This window comes from Lepidochelys olivacea, assembly GCF_965140295.1.
Source record: "Lepidochelys olivacea isolate rLepOli2 genome assembly, chromosome: 19".
NCBI lineage: Eukaryota > Metazoa > Chordata > Testudines > Cheloniidae > Lepidochelys > Lepidochelys olivacea.
In genome coordinates, this window is record NC_140429.1 from 14615173 (window position 1) to 14628054 (window position 12882).

Genomic DNA, 12882 nt, shown 5'->3' on the forward strand with positions numbered 1-12882 from the left:
AATGACTTTTTTAGGTTTCTGTGCAACAGAAACTCAAGTGAAACAGTGGATCCGAAGCCACTGAACATTAGGGGAGTTCACTTTTGGTTGCAGAACTGAATTTTGCAAATAGGCTGAACTGTGGGGTCATCAAATCCAAATGGACATGAACTCTAGTTCCCAGTTGGATTCAAAATTGAATCAGGGTCTGGATCTGAACTTCACAATGCAGGCTCATCACTAATTTCTATAAAAAGGGGGAATTCTGCAGTAAGAGGTCCAGGTTGTCCTCTCATTCCCTATGGCATGAATCAGGAGTAACTGCTGATGTAGCCGAAGGTATATTGGTGTAAAGCCAAGTGTATGTCAGAGGAGAATCCCGTCTTGCTAAACTGGAAGATTAAGAGCTTGTTTCTCATTACTTTAAAGCCCCTTTATGCTGCCAGAATAGAGCTTCATGGAATCCAATGCCAGAAAGGATCCGTTGTGATCATATAGTCTGAGGCTATCCTGGATGATCACAATGGTCCCTTCTGGCTTCGGAATCTATACTCAGCCCCCTTTACCCTGCTCTGGAAGTCTAAAGTGGCCTTAATGCAGCAGTTCTCAAACGTCATTGCACCACGACCCCCTTCTGACAACAAAAATTACTACACGACCCTGGGAGGGGGGACCGAAGCCTGAACCAAAGCCTGATTCCTGCTTCACTGAATGTGTAGGGCAAAGCCAAAGCCTTAGTCCCAGCAGGGAGCCTGTAACCTGAGCCCTGTTACCCTAGGCTGAAGCCCTCAGGCTTTGGCAACAGGCGGTGGGATTTGGGCTTCAGCTTCAGCCCGGATGGTGGGACTCAGACTTCGACTCTGGTCTTGGGCCCCAGCAAGTCTAAGCCAGCCCTGGCAACGCCATTAAAATGGGGCCAGAACCCACTTTGGGGTCCTGATCCACAGTCTGAGAACTGCTACTTTAATGTAATGAGAATCAAGCCCTTAATCTTTCAGTTTAGTGAGGCATGATTCTCCTATAGCCCAAGCACTGTGATACGTAGCATACCAATGATGTTGAAGCCACCTGCTTTATTCCCTTCTTATTTCCCCCTTGTGGGTTGCTTTGATGGAGACACCACTGCTGGGGGAGGTGGGGAAGTTTTCTCCAAGAGGTGGGTCCTGCATTTGGATCTGCACATAGATAAGGTCATGCTTGCTCTAATGTCTAATGAGCCACAACCCATGCCTACGAGTACCACAGCCATAGGCAGAGACTGAATCTGGGAAACGTAGGCACCAAAAAGCGATGCCACTGCTCCTTGAGCTAAAGAACTTCCCTAAGGGAAAACAAGAGGCAGGTGGTAGGCCTAGCATATTACTGTGCAGCGCATGGTCCAGAACCCACAGCTTTGGGGCACCAATCACCACAGTGAAGGGTGTTATTGGGGAATCTAGAAAGACAGAGTACCTGTCTCCCGGGCTTGTACTCAGCTGTGTCCTCTATGAGCTCCCACTCTTGCTCATGTTTCCAGCATCCGTGAGTGTTTCTGCATCAGCAATTTCGAGAAGCAGCACAGATGGCAGAGCAAGCGGTGAGATTTCACATGAAAAAGCCATAGGGAATAAGGAAGCATCTGTAAGAGAAGCAGCTGAAACCGCTGTATAGGTGTGGCTCTGTCACACGGCCTACTCTCACAGCATTGTAACAGCATGTGCATGGGAGGGTCTGGGGGCAGGGGAGCAGCACCTCAGAAAAGCTGGGGAAATATTGGGAAAATTGTTACAAAAATTAAAGAAGAGAAGAAAGAGCCACATGCAGCCTGTGCTGGGGAGGAATCAACAAAGCCCCCGAAGAATAAAGAAATGTCCTATTATGATGATAGGCCCCCATGTGTTACATGCTGTGCAAACACATTGTAAGAAACAGTTCCGACCTTAAAGAGCTCACTATTTTGGCCATTGGGATTGGAGACACAGAGAAATTAAGGGTCTTAGCTAAGGAGTCAGTAGTGAAGCAGGGCACTATATCAAGATCACCTCCAGTGGAGACCAGCATGTTAACCGCAAGCCCAACCTTCCGCTCTAGGCCTTGCTTTTCCTTCATTAATTACTCTTGGAGAAAATAAGCCACAAAGGCAGCTTGAGAGCTTCCATTTCATATGGACTGGCTTTAGCTTTCAGGGAATGCAAGAGCTTTCACCATGGAGGGCAACTAGAAGCTGGAAGGTTGAATGGATGGAAGCTGGAGATGGGAGCCGTGAATGGGTTCCAGCAGCCAGAGGGAGCTTTATCTGGGACCAGGACCTACACTTGAGTTGCATCCCTACTATAGCAGCGGAAGCTACCAGCGAATCTAGATAGAGTGTATGCCTGCACATAGTTTTTTCTGTCATGCCCACCTCAGGATGTGCTGGAGGGGACAGTTTCTGGTGGTGGGGATGCAGGTCCAGCAGATAGAAGGGGCGCCAGCAGCAGGAAGTATTCTGGCTGGGCATGGGGATTGGAAGACGGTTTGGGGAGGAAAGGGGAATCAGCAGCTGATGGGAGGGTTGGGGCGCTTTAGAGGGAGGGAGGTTGCTGAAGTGATTTGGTTTTAACATTCAGTTCCTTGGTGCAATTTTAAGGGTGAAGGCTCCCTTGATACTGCCATGGACCTCATCCCTGTCGCATCTGAGTGCCTCAGAACGCCCTCAGGAGGCAGAGCAGTGCTGTTACCCCCACTGTACAGATGGGGAATTGGGGCAGAGAGAGAGAGAGAGAGAGTGATTTGCCCACAGGAAATCTGTGCCAGAGCACTGAACTGCACCCACATCTCCAGAGTCCCAGGCTAGCTCCTTAATCATGGGCCCATCCTTCCCTCCTAGACAGAACCTGGGCAATATTTCTTTTCACTAGCCCAACTTCCCCATCACCCTCACTCTCCCTACACACACACCCTGCTCAGGTGGGTAATGAAAAACCTCCCTCCACAGACTAACATGCAGGGGTCCAGGTGCCAATGAATCCCAGCAGTGTGTAGAAAGCGATAGTATGCCTGGCTCGGCTGCTGGTGTCAGATAACTCGAGCCTGTGCTTCCCGGGGGAATTAACACATCTGTGCTTCTTTTTAAAACAAACCGTGAATCTCTGTGCTAAGCACCATGGCCTCTGTTCAGCATGTGTTAATCCCGGGCCTGGGCTCTGTCTCACATTCCCTATATCTTCCCATTCATTGGAGAACATCCACAATTTATTTCCACAGTCTGTGGAGAGCTCAGCAATGAGACAAATCTAATTTACAGGAGTACAAGACACTGCCACAAAGCCTCAGCGCTGGTGTTTGATGGCGTTACTATCACCAAGCATCACTGGAATTCATCGCGGGGATCCACAGCAATAATTTTTACTGATATTGATTCAGCAAATCATCCAAGTACTGTACCTGCCAGGCTATAAATCCTCTTTCCCTTTTCCCTGTGCCTGGCTGCAGACATACGATGAAAAATGCAGGAAAGAAAAAAAGATCTGCGCTCATATTTTACCTTTTAAAGTGCTGATGCGAGACAGCCTTCTCTGCAATGAGACAGCATTAAGTGTGAAAGAGACACACCGTGACAGAGCTGTCGGTGCAGACAAACTAGGGATGGGATGGGATCACTGCGCTGTGTACTCTTACGTTGTGGATTGATTGGCATCCTATAAGTGACCACAGATAGAGAAATAAATGGATGGCCATAGAGAGAAAGATAGACAGACAAGGTGGGGATGGAAATATGTTTTATTGGACCAGCTTTGTTGGTGGAAGAAGTAAGTTTTTGAACTTCACAGAGCTGTTCCTCAGGTCTGGAGAAGGAAAAGATAGATAGCTAGATAGCTAGATAGATAGCAGGGGTGGATGAGGATAGATAGATAGATAGATAGATAGATAGATAGATAGATAGATAGATAGATAGATAGATAGATAGATAGATAGATAGATAGTGTGACAGGGTCAGGCCAGATGGCTACAGGAGAGTAATCCTATTGGGATCCGGGAAATGGGCGGGCGAAGCCCGTCCACTGCTAAAGGATCCCCCCCCCAGCCTAAGAGGGGGATCCACAGGACCTAGATACCAAATCAATCTGGGGGACAATTAATGAAATAACAGGGACAGGAGTGTGGTCAAAGGGTCAAATGAAGGGAACCAGACAGGGACACCGAGCAGAGAACCCCGGACAGTGCCCACTGCTCCTCAAAGGCATCAAGGGAGTTAGTGGATGCTGCCCAGAGGAACTCTGCCCGGATACGTGAACGGACCGAGGATCAGAAATAGGCCCCACAGTCACAGGAGACTCCATCGGCCAACCTCCTCACTCTGTATGTGTATACACACACTCCTGTGTATATAGTTGGTCATTTTAGCTAGGGTCAGGAGGAGGTTGACCAGGAGATCTCGTGACTTTGTGGGGCCACGGATAGAGAGTGTCGGGCTCAACGGGTAGTGATCAATGGCTCCATGTCTAGTTGGCAGCCGGTATCGAGTGGAGTGCCCAAGGGGTCGGTCCTGGGGCCGGTTTTGTTCAATATCTTCATAAATGATCTGGAGGATGGTGTGGATTGCACTCTCAGCAAATTTGCAGATGATACTAAACTGGGAGGAGTGGTAGATACGCTGGAGGGGAGGGATAGGATACAGAAGGACCTAGACAAATTGGAGGATTGGGCCAAAAGAAATCTGATGAGGTTCAATAAGGATAAGTGCAGGGTCCTGCACTTAGGACAGAAGAACCCAATGCACAGCTACAGACTAGGGACCGAATGGCTAGGCAGCAGTTCTGTGGAAAAGGACCTAGGGGTGACAGTGGACGAGAAGCTCAATATGAGTCAGCAGTGTGCCCTTGTTGCCAAGAAGGCCAATGGCATTTTGGGATGTATAAGTAGGGGCATTGCCAGCAGATCGAGGGACGTGATCGTTCCCCTCTATTTGACATTGGTGAGGCCTCATCTGGAGTACTGTGTCCAGTTTTGGGCCCCACACTTCAAGAAGGATGTGGATAAATTGGAGAGAGTCCAGCGAAGGGCAACAAAAATGATTAGGGGTCTAGAACACATGACTTATGAGGAGAGGCTGAGGGAGCTGGGATTGTTTAGCCTGCAGAAGAGAAGAATGAGGGGGGATTTGATAGCTGCTTTCAACTACCTGGAAGGGGGTTCCAAAGAGGATGGCTCTAGACTGTTCTCAATGGTAGCAGATGACAAAACGAGGAGTAATGGTCTCAAGTTGCAGTGGGGGAGGTTTAGATTGGATATTAGGAAAAACTTTTTCACTAAGAGGGTGGTGAAACACTGGAATGCGTTACCTAGGGAGGTGGTAGAATCTCCTTCCTTAGAGGTTTTTAAGGTCAGGCTTGACAAAGCCCTGGCTGGGATGATTTAACTGGGAATTGGTCCTGCTTCGAGCAGGGGGTTGGACTAGATGACCTTCTGGGGTCCCTTCCAACCCTGATATTCTATGATTCTATGAAATAAGAAGGCGAGGGGAAAATTGCAACCAAAAACGTAATAAAATATTTGTGAGGAGCTGGAATAGGGGCTGCAGCATGGCACACTCCAGATATATGTATGCCAAGGTTTCCCTCACGCCGCAAAAGGGGCAGGTGTCTGGGATAAAGGTGAACCGCGCCAAGAACACGCCCATGCTCACGGCTCCGTGAAGGAGCCGCCAACTGATATCCCCAGCGGGCCTCGGGACCAAGGTGGAATATAGGCTGCCCCACATGCTACAGGAGAGTAATAGAAGGCAGATATATTAGCCCCAGGCTAAGTAGGTCCCTTTTCCCTGGGTAAGGTAACAGGGAAGGTTTTTTTTTTTTTTTTTTTGAAACAGAAAGGAAAGTTATTTGTAACAGTTACAAAGAATACAAAAGGATAAAATAAAAAAAAAACTTAGCAACAAAACAACGCAATCAAAAGGTATAACACAACAGCTTTCAGGAGGGAGAGGTGTTCAGGTTAGCCCAGGCCCAGAGCGGGGGGGCTTCCTCGACACTCGTGGTCTTCCACCCTCCTGAGTTACCTGGTGGCCTAGAGCGGGGGGGCTTCCTCGACACTCGTGGTCTTCCACCCTCTCGAGTTACCTAGTGCCGCGCCCAGGGTCACCGACCCTCCCTCTCCTGAGAGTGCCCGACAAGATGGGCACGGCTGCGGGGTGGGTGGTTGGGAGGGAGGGGGGTACACCCATGTATTATAGGACCCCTCCTAGAAGACAGTAATGATGGTATTCACAGCAACTAACGGCTGTGACTGGCGGCTCTCGCTCTTTCCCTCAATCAGAGGGTCAGACGGAGGGAACCGGACGGGGTCACCGAGCAGAGAACCCCGGACAGCGCCCACCGCTCCTCGAAGGTGTCAAGGGAGTCGGTGGACGCTGCCCAGAGGAACTCCGCCCGGATACGTGAATGTACTGAGAGTCGGAAAACGGCCTCACAATCGCAGGACGCCTCATGAGCCAACCTCCGCTCTCTGGTCTTATAAATGGCTGTTTTAGCCAAGGCTAGGAGGAGGCTAACCAGGAGATCCCGCGACTTGGTGGGGCCACGGATGGGGAGTGTATAGATAAAGAGGTGGGGAGAAAAATGAAGCCAAAAGCGCAAAAGAATATTTGTGAGGAGCCGAAAAAGAGGCTGCAATCTGGCACACTCTAAATAGACGTGCGCCAGGGTTTCCCTCACGTTGCAAAAAGGGCAAGTCTCCGGAAGGGAGGTAAAACGTGTCAAAAACACGCCCGTGCTCACAGCCCCGTGAAGGAGCCGCCAACTGATATCCCCAGCGGGCCTCGGGACCAAGGTGGAATATAGGCTGCCCCACATGCTACAGGAGAGTAATAGAAGGCAGATATATTAGCCCCAGGCTAAGTAGGTCCCTTTTCCCTGGGTAAGGTAACAGGGAAGGTTCCAGAACAATCAGGAACCTCCCGGAGACAATTAAGACAGGCTGACACCTGCAGCCAATCAAGAAGCTGCTAGAATCAATTAAAACAGGCTAATTAGGGCACCTGGGTTTTAAAAAGGAGCTCACTTCAGTTTGTGGTGTGCGTGTGAGGAGCTGGGAGCAAGAGGCACTAGGAGCTGAGAGTGAGAACGCGGACTGTTGGAGGACTGAGATGTACAAGCATCATCAGACACCAGGAGGAAGGTCCTGTGGTGAGGATAAAGAAGGTGTTGGGAGGAGGCCATGGGGAAGTAGCCCAGGGAGCTGTAGCTGTCACACAGCTGTTCCAGGAGGCACTCCAGACAGCTGCATTCCACAGGGCCCTGGGCTGGAACCTGGAGTAGAGGGCAGGCCCGGGTTCCCCCCAAATCCTCCCAACTCCTGGTCAGACACAGGAGGAGTCGACCTGGACTGTGAATTCAGAAAAACGGCCAAGCTGAGGGCTGCCGTGAAGCTCCAAGGCGAGCAAATCCGCCAATAAGCGCGAGACCCACCAAGGTAGAGCAGGAACTTTGTCACAATAGATAGATAGATAGATAGATAGATAGATAGATAGATAGATAGATAGATAGAGTGGGTGGATGGGCGGGGAGAGAGAGAGAGAGAGAGGGAAAAGCCACAGAGTTTGTGAAAAAAGAAGTATGCAGGGAGAGGTGCTATTGGAAAAGTAAGCATGTTTTCCATACTCTGAATTGGGCAGTTTCTTGTGTCAACCCAGCTTTGCAGGGGGCTGTTCTGTCCCTCACATAAAAACCAGGCTTCCCACTAGCCGTGACAACACGTTTTTTTGTTAGTCACCCTTGAAAATCTGCAGAAAATAAAATTAGAGGAGATGCTTGCAAGCCCAAGCAGCCTAGGTCCAGAGTCTTGCCCATTACCCTGCCTCCGCAATGCACAGGGGCACCCTGGCAACTGGTTAACTGGCATACATACGGCAAGACCTGTGGCTTCAGAACCGCAGGCCCCTACGCTCCAGTGGGACAGTCTCAGAATCACAATTCAGTCCCTGCTTCCTGGCACCAATGAGGAAGTAAACTGTACCAGCTGTTCCCCGGCACAGCTCACTTCCACAACAGCTAGCGAAAGGGAGGTGGGAAGTGCCCCCTGCCCACTCCACACCCTGCCCTGCCCACTCCCCATACACCTGCATGAAAGAGAGAGCAGCAGCCCGCCCCATCATGGAGCACCTGATGATGCAGGTGGTCTATGCATGAGAGGGGAGGGAGATTTATTCCCCCTGACTCCCCTGCATGTAGGCAGGAAAAATCCTACTCTGAACCCCACCTCCACCCAGAGGCCTGGGCAGGCTGCAGCATTGTCAGCGTCCTTGGTCCTTGTATTGGTATCTGGTGAGACGCTCAATTGCTTCACCTCAAGCTTTGTTGAACACTCAGAGCATCAACTATGGAGCTATTCTCTGAAAATAGCTTTTTTCATCATTGAATAACAATCTCTGAGATCAACTGATAAAGAGTCAAAGAGCTTTACAAAGGAGGTCAGTATCATTATCCCTGCTTTACAGATGGGGAAACTGAGAAACAGGATGGCAAAGTTACTTGCTCAAAGTCACCCAGGAGGCCAGTGGCAGAGCCGGGACTACAAACCAGGTGTCCTGAGTGCCAGGCCAGTACTCCATCCACTAGGCCACGCTGCCTCCCCCAGTATTACATTTTTCCAGGTGACCACAGCGCTGTGCCACAATTACTGTTTTCTGCCCACCATCAGGACCACTGATCACAGCTTTACAAACAAGCAAATAAATATGGACTTAATTATAATCCTAAAATGTCCCCTGAAATGACCTTGGGCTTGACTGAAATCCCAATGGAATCTTCCCATTGGCTTCAGTTGCATTAGGATAAGACTCTATGTTCACTGACCTGTTGGAAAAGGGGAAAATGTTCACAAAAATTTTGATATCTCCTGAATTCATGGATTATATCAATCTCATCTTTTTCTTTTCTTTTTTTTAAGCACCCTCATAATAGCGGAGAAAAGCCGAAAAGCATGATGGGCCTGTACCCTAAAGGCCCAACAACCCGAATGCAAAGAAACTGATGTTTTAAAATCTCAGGATTTTTAAACTAGTCTCAGGGTATTTTGGGGCCTGATGCATCATCTGTGAGCACTTGGCTTTGGCAATGCTGCTACAGAATCCGACAGCTCAATAGGTTGCTTATAACCATCAACGTCACCTTCTATTGATGAGCTTATAACCATCAATAACACACACCACTCCTGTTTGTAGCATGCTTATAAAATCTGTTGCTCACGTATTAACCCTTTATAATCTGCCTATAAATGGAATCTTAGTGACTGGGGCAATTCAAGCTTCCACAGTGACTTCCCATTAAACATGGGCCAAATCTCAGTGGGTGCAATTCAGCATAGTTGCCCTGAAATCAATGGAGCGACACCAATTTACACCAGCTGAACATCTAGCCCTATACTGGGATGACTCCATAGATACACTGTGGACCTGAAAACTGCGGACCTGTGTGTTGCTTTTAAGCTGTGGCTTTGTGCTGGGAGAGGTGACGCAGCTGCAGAGCACTGGGGAGTCTGGCAAGCCAGCCAACCGATGCAGTGCTCGTGGGCGGCGCACCCATCAGCACCATGGAGGAGTGCTGTTCCGGCATGCTGCACCCTGCCAATGGATGGTGACACCCCCTCTCCGGCAGAGGAACCGGGACACCCACTGCAGCGCAACCACCCCACCCCTTCCCAGTGCAACAAGTGGCCTAAAACCCACAGTGTCCCGCTGCCAACCGGGCGACCTCTCGAGGCCCCGCTCCTTGGTTGTGCTCAAAAGGTGTGCAGGGCAACTGGAGAGGTGATTTGAAGCCATTTTTGTACTCCCCCAATCCTGGGCTGACTATGCAATGTGTCATAACCTCAGCATAAGTTACATCCACCAGAAAGCTACTCTAACTATGTCACCAAGCAGCACTTACAACAGCAGAGACCCCCCCAGCCACACCCTATCCCCCCCCCCCCCCCCGCACACACACACACAGCGCTAATCCTCCCAGGACAGCCACGGCAACTTAACAGAGACATAAGATTCAAAGAGAAACCAACTGAGAACCGGGTACAATGTCTAAAAGCTGTTAGAGAAATTAAAGACATTCACAATTTTACCTAGATACTGTTTATAGCTCTGATCCATACACACATGCATGCCCACACCCCACTATAGATTCCTAACCTTAACTTTTACACAACCCTTTGTATTGTCATCTCACTGTACAATTTGCAACCAATGGATCCGCCTGTCTACACTGAAAACTTGTAGGATTCACAGCGCCGACTGCAAGTGCAAAGGCTCATACTCGAGCAGCAGAGGAAAAACAGGAAGTGCGGTGAATTTCCATCAGCTCTGGCAGAAGAACCTAGTTCAGAAAACTATCAGCACAGTAGGTTTCTTTTTTCCCCTCTCTTGTCCATTGCTCTTAAATCATAGGCCTTCCCCCACCTCTCAGGAACACAGAAAAGTCAACACTTTGGGAACTGTTTGATTTCCCAGTTTATAGCTTTCCTATCTGTCCTTGTATTTCGTAACTTACCACATGGTAGATGCCAAGAGTGACTGTTCCAGTCTTAATGTTGAAACAGCAACATTTCGGGGGCGTCTGGGGGGACATTTTTGATTCCTTTCGTCTGTTGTGGAGCTCCAGCTGCTGAATCCGAGGCAGCTGCACTAGAGAGACCAAGCAATGCAATGTAACATCTTGTTGCTCAACTTCCTTCCTGGTCTATAAATGTGTCAAGTCATCTCCAGAGTCACATGAGGTCTCTGAGATTTCCAAATGCAAGAGAAAACAAAATCATGTTGAAAGCAGCTGATGTCTAAATATTGCCTTTAAGTGATTAAATAAGGATTTAGGAGACTAATTTGAGCCCCCACATTTGCAAACCTTGGCCCAAACTATGAAAATGTCAGCAAATTCCCCTTAAAAGAAAATCTATTATTGCAGGGTCCAGAGTAAAGACAACAACATCAACAACAAAGCATCCATTCCACCAACCCTGCAGGTGCCCAGACATTTTTCATGGAAATCCGAGGAGCATTCACACACACACACAAGTAGCCATCTTGCAAATGATTTATGCATTGTGATCATCCTTGAAAATGTGATTCTCTAAGCCTCACCATGGTAGTTTTGTAATTGACCTAACCCATGTACAGCACAGTGCACCCAGGTGCCCAGTGCTGGGTATATGATAAGTCATCACCCTCTACATGAACCCTACCCTCAGTATGCATGTGTCATAATGGCATGTGGGCTTTAGGGCAATCTTGTGGCTTTGGGCCATGGCTGGCAGAGAGGGTGAGAAGGTGATTGTCTATCATCAGCGCAAGAAAAATGGGCCCAATTCATGGCTGCCCTAGGTCACCCAAGGGTTGCCAACTTGGTAATATTTAAAAAACAGACACTCCAGCAGGAGTGCCGGAACTTCCCCTTCCCCGCCTTTTCCCCCCAAAGCCCTGCCCTACCTCTTCCCCTGAGGACCCGCCCCCATCTATGCCTCTTCTCACCTTCACTCTGTCACTCACTGTTTTTCCCCTTTCATCCCCCCACCTGGGTCAGGAGGGACCCATCTGCAGAGCCGGGGCTGGGAGCTGCAGCTTCCCAAAGCAGGTAGGAGGCAGCCCTTGCTAAGTAGGGGCTGGTGTGGATGCTGACTTGGGGCCTTCCCACCTCCCCCGACCTCAGTAACTGGACTTGTGTTTCCGGTCAATAGATCTGACCAGACACTGTCAGGCAGGGCCAATCGGAGGCGGGGGGGGCAGGAGGGCCATTTAGCTTGGGCCTCACGCTCAAAGGGGGCCTCAAATTTAGACACTTGTTAATGTTTTGACATTTGATAAGTTTCGCAACTTGTTTTTATGAGCATCCCTATCGGACACATGCTCTCAGCTTAGAGCTGCAAATTTAAGCAACTAAGAGATGTGATTTGGTAAAAGACATACGTTTTTTGTTAACTGATCTAGATTTTGTCATATTAAAGAGTTTAAAATGTTCATAAATATTAATAAAAATATATTGGTTCTGATGACAAAAGATTAGACCGTGATGAATGTGTCCTCTCAGACCAGCTGATTATATAAACAAACCACTACTAGTGGCTGGTGCTGGGTCAAATGAGTGTTGAAAAGTAGAGAATTGTTGCATTTTAGTGTCTTTACAGTTTTACATGTAGTTGCCTAAGGAATTATTTATGTGTGAGAATTCGAACTTGGACACTCTGGGGTGTTTCCTAATATTACAATTGCATTGCGTATTTTTGTCAGTTTGCCTGCATCATTGGCTTCAGGTGAACGCACCTGCAATGTGTTGAAGCAGGTAAAGAACTATCACTGTTCCACTATGGGACAAGAGCGTTTGAACGGTCTCGCCATGCTTAGTATCAACTGTGACACTGCACGAAAGCTAGATTTTTCCTCAATAATTAGTGCATTTGCACAGAAAAAGGCTAGAAAAGCATTTGTTAACTAAAAAAATATTCAAATTATGTCTCACTCTTTTTTTGGTGCCTTATTTTGTTTTCATGTGTCATCATTTTTTATTTTTGTTATGGCTAGGGACCTCAAAATCTGGAAGCAGCCTGGGCCTCTCTGGACCTCTAAGAGGGCCTGCTATCAGGTCTTGATCAGACTTTCCGGTTGAAAACCAGGCTCCTGGCCACCCTACCTGCGCCAGAATAATCTGGGCGTAAATCAGCCATATGCCCAGTCCCTTGCCCACAGAAAACACCTCCAGCATGGGGATCTTTGCAGCAGCCAAGGCCTTTCCAGGGCATGTCAGAGGTGCCTGGGGTCTGGGAGGGGACATGGCCAGTGTAGCCCTGCAGAGTGGCCAACTCTCATGGTTTTATTCTCAGTCTCACAATATTTGGTGTTTTTTCTCAAACCTCCAGCTCTTGGAGTCATGTGATTTTAGTAGAATCTCCGCTTTCATTTTAAAA

At 48.6% G+C, this 12882-nt stretch overlaps 1 protein-coding gene across 1 annotated transcript in view; it reads right to left on the bottom strand.

Moving 5' to 3' along the window:
- LAPTM5 (lysosomal protein transmembrane 5) overlaps positions 1–10636 on the bottom strand; it is a 43246-nt gene extending 32610 nt beyond the window's left edge. Inside the window, exon 1 of the mRNA XM_084652256.1 lies at positions 10479–10636. Coding sequence (XP_084508382.1) covers positions 10479–10556 — 78 coding nt within the window. The 5' untranslated portion in view covers positions 10557–10636. The remainder of the gene's footprint in view (positions 1–10478) is intronic.
- Between the last annotated feature and the right edge of the window lie 2246 nt (positions 10637–12882).